The 7,103-nt window shown below is 42.0% G+C and overlaps 1 protein-coding gene across 1 annotated transcript in view; it reads right to left on the bottom strand.

Moving 5' to 3' along the window:
• Window positions 1-6,556: 6,556 nt before the first annotated feature.
• LOC102827774 (ADP-ribosyl cyclase 1-like) overlaps window positions 6,557-7,103 on the bottom strand; it is a 37,625-nt gene continuing 37,078 nt past the window's right edge. Inside the window, exon 6 of the mRNA XM_006877871.1 lies at window positions 6,557-6,647. Coding sequence (XP_006877933.1) covers window positions 6,557-6,647 — 91 coding nt within the window. The remainder of the gene's footprint in view (window positions 6,648-7,103) is intronic.

Raw genomic sequence — 7,103 nt, 5'->3', positions numbered from 1 at the left:
ATTGGCAAGACTTTGTCTTGTACTTTGGACCTGTTGTCAGAAGGGACCAATCTTTGGGCTAGTGAAAGGACAGCAGAAAAAAGGAAGATCCTCAGTTGGTTAGATTGACACAGTGGCAGCAGCAATGGCTGAAATATAACAACAACTGTGAGGTTGGTGCAGGACTGGACAGGGTTTTGTTCTGTGTGCATAGTGTCAATATGAGCTGGAATCAACTAGATGACACTAACAATGACAGCATGGTCACATGATATTCTCCTTGTCTCTATAAGGACTCCAGTCAACTTGGATTAGAGCCCACCCTATACCAGTATGGTCACATGTTAACCTAACTAATTACAAATGCAAAGATACTATTTCCAAATAAAACCACATTTACAAAGATTTGAGATTGGAGCGTAAACATATCTCTTAGGGGGATCCAAATCAACCCATGTCCAGGACAAGAAATGGACTACACCTTGTAGTTTAAACCCTATAGAACACTTTTCCAATGTAACTCAAGAACCTGAAGTTTGTCATTTGACTATGGGAAAAATTAAAAAATAAATCCTGAGATATTTATTTGGAAACATCACGTTTTTTGAGGAACTTGATTGTCTTTCATTTCTTGCCTGTTTTAGTAAGAGAGGCTTGTTGTTATTGTTGTTGTTGTTAAGTGCCATTGAGTTGGTTTCAACCCACAGAGACCCTGTGTATGGTTTCTGAGGAGTGGATGGTGAGCTTGAACCATTGACCTTGTAATTTAAATGGACTTTGCAGTCCAGCACATTAACCCACAGTACCACACCAGGACTTGGTGTGGTCATATTTAATGGAAATGATGTTACCAACATATAAACAACATAAAATCATCAAATGGAAATGAAAAGATTTAATATAAAGCTTTTATTTTAACTTTATACAAAAATTCATTTTTCCTGAATATTAGGTGATCAGAATCAAAACTAGGCAGATACCATGTTATTTGAAGACTTTCAAGAAAAAGGCTTCCATCTCAGTGTTGATCTGATAACAGAGGTCTTCCAGTGTCTTCAGCTCTCCACCAGCTTGTCTCCTGACTCACACATGTCAACGATGTCTGCGAGGGCACCAAGATCTGAAGCGCCCATGCTGACTGACTCATCACTTAAAAGTACAAGATGGATGCCCAGGATGGTGCTTACACTGGACTTTCTTGGCAGGCCTATGACAAGTGAGCCAAAAAGGAGATCAAAAGGTGAGATGATGCTACATTGATGGTTCAATTCACCAATACAAGGAGCCCCTTCATTTTAACAGAAGTGTGCATTGACCACTTAGCATCCATACAAGTTCCTCTCTGACTGTGAAAAGGTCTAGTCCAGGATTTTAGGTGTAGTCACATAGAGTTTCATTTCAGTCACTTGGAAACATTCTAAGAAGGCATGGTGCCACATGTCTGGGTTCAAACATGTCACCCATATGTGCTAAACTGTCAGTTGATGACCAAGAAGCAGCCTCCTAGGATCAAATCACAAAGTAAAACCAGTTGTCTTTGAGTTTATTCTAACTCATGGCAACCTCATGTCTATCAGAGTAGAACTGTGATTCCGTTGCTTTGTTTTACATAGAATTTTCAGTGGCTGATAGTTCAGAAGTAGATCTCCAAGTCTTTCTTTCAAACTTGAGCCTAGGGGTCTAGGCACTCCCATGTTGTTAGGAAATGTTGGGTCAAAGGATTCGAGTGGGCGCAGGAGTTAGAAGCTCTCTAATAGCAGGCTGAGGACCATCAACAAGGACCATCAACCTTGGAACCTAAGTAGGATCAAGGACCACACTTCTTTTGCACAGAACAAGTTCTAGATAGAATCTAGCAGGTGAATACCTCTCATTTTCACCGAAGTGGTGTAACAAAGGAACCAAGATCACAAAGGAGTGGCTGCTACCACAGACAGGCTGGACAGAGTGCTGATTTTGACTCATGAGGACTCTACAGGACAGAGTAACATTTCCAAGGCTGTAAATCTTTACCAAAGCTCATCTTTCTCTCACGGAGCAGTAAGTGGGTTTGAACCACCATTTTGCTTAGCAGCTGAAAGCTTAACCACTGTGCCACCAGAGTTTTCAACAGTTCATCAAATTATAGCTGACTCTGAGTTTTTTAGATATGAATGAAGGCGGAAAGGATGCTTAGAGCAGATATGCTGACAATCCTTGCAATGGCCCCATTAGGTTCATCTCCAGTCAATTGCTGTAACCAGTTGGGGACAATGACTTAAGTCACTCTATCCTCACCAATATGGTAGCCTGGGATTGTCACATGAATAAATTCTAGGGAAACAAGTATCCTGTTTCTTAAGGAAACACTGCTATGGAAATGGAATTTCTCCAACACTCTCGAGTTTTTAAAGCTGCCTTTACCGGCCATCAGCTGCTATCAAATCAACGCCAACTCATGGAAACGCCAGGTGTGTCAGGGTGGAACTGTAACCTGTAGGATTCCCAATGGCAGATTTTTTAATTTTATTTTTTAAAGCTTTTATTATGAATTGAGCAATAGTTTACATGGGAGAACATTGGTTTTCTACTCATCCTATCGTATTTCCTTTCATTGCAATGATTACAATCTCCTCCGTTGTAATCATACGATAGGATGAGTAGAAAACATCATCATTCAACAGTATTTGCTTTTAATATGTTTGCATTCAATACATCATCATTCAACAGTATTTGCTTCTATCCCCTATGGTGTATTTTTTGGGAGGGGGGAGGGGCTGACTTTTGGGGAAATCGATTGGCAGGTTTTTCTTTGAGGTGCCTGGGGCTAGACTTGAACCTTCAACCTTTCAGTAAGCAGCAGAATGCTCTAAGCTTTTACATCACCCAGGGGCTTAAGGTAGTAGAAGATGAGGATGTTCCTAAATTATTTGTTGTTGTGAAGTGCCATCGAGTCATTTTCAACCCCTAGGAGCCCGGTATAGTGTTTTCAAGGAACGGCTGGTGGGTTTGAATTGCCAAACTTGGAGTTCAAACTGGCCTTGCAGTCCAGAGCATTATCCTGCAGCATCACACCAGGATTCCTCCTAAATGATCATTTCTACTTTATTGGGAATTCAACTTTAGGGAGGAACAAAAAGCAGTGATTATGCTGCTAAAATTACCAAGATGATTTTCCATAAATACACAACTATTTGGATCCAATGTCATAATAAAGTGGGCATAACTTTCACATGTTGGATAACATTTTTATCAATGGAGACGTATACTTTGAAGTAACAGAAAGTTCAACGTACCCTTTAGGTTTTTTTTGTTTTTGTTTTTTAATGCCACCAGGAGCACTCCGGAGTCTTGGTATACTGCTGTAGGATAAGCCCTGGACTGACAGGTCAGTTTGAACTGCAAGGTTGGAAGTTCAAGCTCACCAGCTGCTCCTCAGAAACCTATACAGGCTCATGATGAGTCAGAACCGACTCAAAGGCACTTACCAACAATAGCAGGAGCACTAGAGCCTTGGTGTGGTGCTGTAGGATAAGCACTGGACTGATAACTGCAAGATTGGCAGTTCAAACCCACCAGCCACTCTCAGAAACTCGATACAGGGTCACTATGAGTCAGAACCAACTTAGCAGCACTTAGCAACAACAACAGAGGGCAATACCAGAGAGCGCATTGTGACCATTAGTCATTTTTAAGGAGGCCTGATGGTACTGTGGGAATAGTGTTTGGCTGTTAACCGAAAGGTCTGCAGTTCAAAGCCACCAGCTACTTATCAGGAGAAAGATGTGGCATAAAGCTTGCTCCCATAAAGATTTAAGTCTTGAAACACCTAGGAGGCAGTTGGGCTCTGTCCTATACACAGGGTTGCTAAGAGCTGGAATTGACTGAATAACAGGGGGGTTTGGTTTGGGCCATTTTGAGGTAAAACAAGTATTGTTACTTTCTGTTCACTCTATGAATTAAAATGGATGTTAAGAAATTCTCTATACGTTTTATCAAGGTTGTGTGTATGTGCAGTCTCTAAAACCAAGTCTTGAAGGATATACAACGCAATGTTATCATTTGACAAATGGTATCATTTGTCCCAACTCAGTTCTGAGATTTATTATGTAATATAGTCATTAAGAGGTCTAATTCATATAAATACAACCACTTGTCTGTTTGCTATTTAGACGTTCGTCCAGTCACGTGAAGAAAGTTCCCTAAAATGGAAAGATATCATTGGTATTGTGTGATTTAAATGCACTGTGTGACATTTGAACTGTGGTGTTGGTGAAGAATATTGAATATAGACCATAGACTGCCAGTTTTTGTTGTTAGGTGCCATTGAGTTGGTACCGACCCATAGCGACCTTATGCACAGCAGAACGAAACACTGCCCAAACCTGGGCCATCGTCACTACTATTGCCATGTTTGAGTCCATCAATGCCTCCACTTGGCCAATCCATCTCACTGGGGGTCACCCTCTTTTTCTTCGACCCTCCACCTTAACAAACATGATATCATTCTCCAGCGACTGGTCCCTCCTGACAATATGTCCGAAGTATGAGAGACGAAGTTTGGCCATCTGGGCCTCTAAGGAGCACTCTGGTTGCACTTCTGCCAAAACGGATCTATTGGCTCTTTTGGCAGTCCATGACACGTTCAATATTCTCCTCCAACACCATAACTCAAAGGCATCAATTCTATGGTCTTCCTTAGACTGCCAGAAGAAAGAGCAAATCTGTCTTAGAAGAAGTACAGCCAGAATGCTCGTAGAAGTAAGGATGGAGAGCCTCCATCTCATTTACTTTACACACATTGTTGCTGTTGAGTGTCATTGAATCAGTTTCAGTTCAGAGTTACCCTGTATAGGGTTTCTGAAGAGTGGCTGGTGGGTTTGAATCACCAACCTTGTAGTTAGTAGTCCAGTGCTGATCCTACAGAGCCACATCAGGACTCTAAATATGGACATGATATTAGGATGGACCAATCCCTGGAGAACACTTCTAGTGTGGTGCGGTAGGATCAGCACTGGAATGTGAACCACAAGGTCGGTGGTTCAAACCTACCAGCAGCTTCTCAGAATTCCTGTACAGGGTCGCTATCACTCAACAACAACAATCCCAGGAGGTGGGCATCAAAAACGAGAAGGGGAGTTCCAGTTTGGGGGATTTTTTTTTGGAGGGAGGGGTTTGATATTTACATTTTAAAAAATTGTAATGAAAGATTTTTCGTGTGTATAATTTAGTGACACTAATTACAGAGATCTCAGTTTTCATAATGGAGTTATAGGTGATTTAAAGAAAAACTGTTTTCTCTAGAAAAAAGTGTTATGGGATTATTATCTTTTTTATTTGAAAAAGATGAATTTTGGTAGACTGTCATTTAGCATCTTACCAAGCGTTAGGCTTCTACTATAAGCTACAACTAAAGAAACTTGAGACCTAGAAGTACACCAAGCCATGAGGAGAAAGTACGTGGCAACATGAATTTTTGCTCCCATGATGGCTTCTGTCCTATAAGCCTTGAGTAGGAGCCCTGCACGGAAAACCAAGAAATACCTCCTCAAAGTCTAAGTCAGCTTCAGAGTTGCCCATTTTGGGGTGTACAGGGAAGTATACAACACTCATAGAAACAGTAGTCAAAACATCAAATGATGTATTGAATTAGGCAAATCTGCTGCACAAGACCTCTTTAAAGTGTTCAAGAGCAAAACTTTCAGTTTGAGGACTACGGTGTGCGTGACTCAAGCCATGGTATTTTCAATAACCTCATAAGCATGTGAAACTTGGACAGTGAATAAGGAAGACGGTAGAAGAACTGATGTCTTTGAGTGGTGATGTTGGACTAGACTACTAAGGATACCATGGGCTACCAAAAGAACCAACGGATCTGCATTGGAAGAAGTAGTCAGAGCGCCCCCTGGAGGCCAGGATGGCCAAACTTTATCTCTCATGTTGTTGTTGTTGTTAAGTGCCATCGAGTCGGGTCCAACCCATAGCGACCCTGTACAGGGTTTCCGAGGGTGTAAATCTTTACGGGAGTAGAAAGCCTCATCTTTCTCCCGCGGAGCGGCTGGTAGTTTCGAACCACTGACCTTAAGGTTCGCAGCCCGATTCGTAACCACTACGCTACCAGAGCTCTCATACTTTGGACATATTACCAGGAGGGACCAGTCACTGGAGAAGGATATCATGTTTGGTAAGATGGAGGGTGGGAGAAAAAGAGGAAGACCCCCAACGAGATGGATTGTCACAGTGGTGTCAGCAAAAGGGCTCAGGTGTAGCAATGATTCTGAAGTTGTCCTAGGTCTGGGCTGTGCTTCGTTCTGTTGTGCATAGGGTCGCAGTGAGTTGGTACTGACTTGGTGGCACCTAAAAACAACAGGGAAGTGAGAAGATGGGGAGAAGCGTGATAAACTGAGGTCCACAGGCTGGAAATATCTTTTGGACTCTTCGGAGGGAGTGACAAAGACCACCATGTGAGAGCCCCAGGAAATCGTGAAGGTCCCCAGGCCAAGGAAGGATGTGCTCAGCCCTCCTGCCTCCGAGGACACTGAGGAAAGGGAAAATGCTAGTCCATAGCAAGATAACCATCTTTTCTTCAAAAGGCCACTTACTTGTAATCATCCAGGCAGGTAAATTGAATACTCTTTTGTTTTAATATTGATTCCAGTTCATTTATAGAAGAACCTGAACATGAATCTCTGGGAAAGAAAGGAAAAAGTGTTAAAATGTCAATTCTCTTCTATAAAGGGAGGCAGAAACCCATCTCCAGGGGCTCCCACGTTGGCCATCTACTTGACCCTCACCTCATGGGAACCCCATGCACAACAAGATGGCCGATCATGAGTTCTTAAGACCTCATATGCTACTCATCAAAATATGATGTAGAACATTAACTACATTATGCCAACTGACCTTAATGTCTCTCGAGACCATAGTTCTGAGCTCCCAAGCCCAACATCTCATTCCCTCGGGGTTTAATTCTGTCTAAGAAGGTTTCATAACTTTATCCCCTGTGCATTCCAACACATTCATGGATATTTTGCAGCATAGGTAGATACATATGTAGAAATAATCTCTGTCAAAACTATGTTTGGTATCACTGTTCCTTCCACACCCATTCAGCCTATGTATCTATCTTTTGTTTTGTTTTGTTT

Source organism: Chrysochloris asiatica, unplaced genomic scaffold, assembly GCF_000296735.1.
Source record: "Chrysochloris asiatica unplaced genomic scaffold, ChrAsi1.0 scaffold00656, whole genome shotgun sequence".
In the NCBI taxonomy this organism is placed as follows: Eukaryota; Metazoa; Chordata; class Mammalia; order Afrosoricida; family Chrysochloridae; genus Chrysochloris; species Chrysochloris asiatica.
Note: the sequence above shows the minus strand (reverse complement) of the source record. Positions and strands in the feature narration are given on the sequence as shown.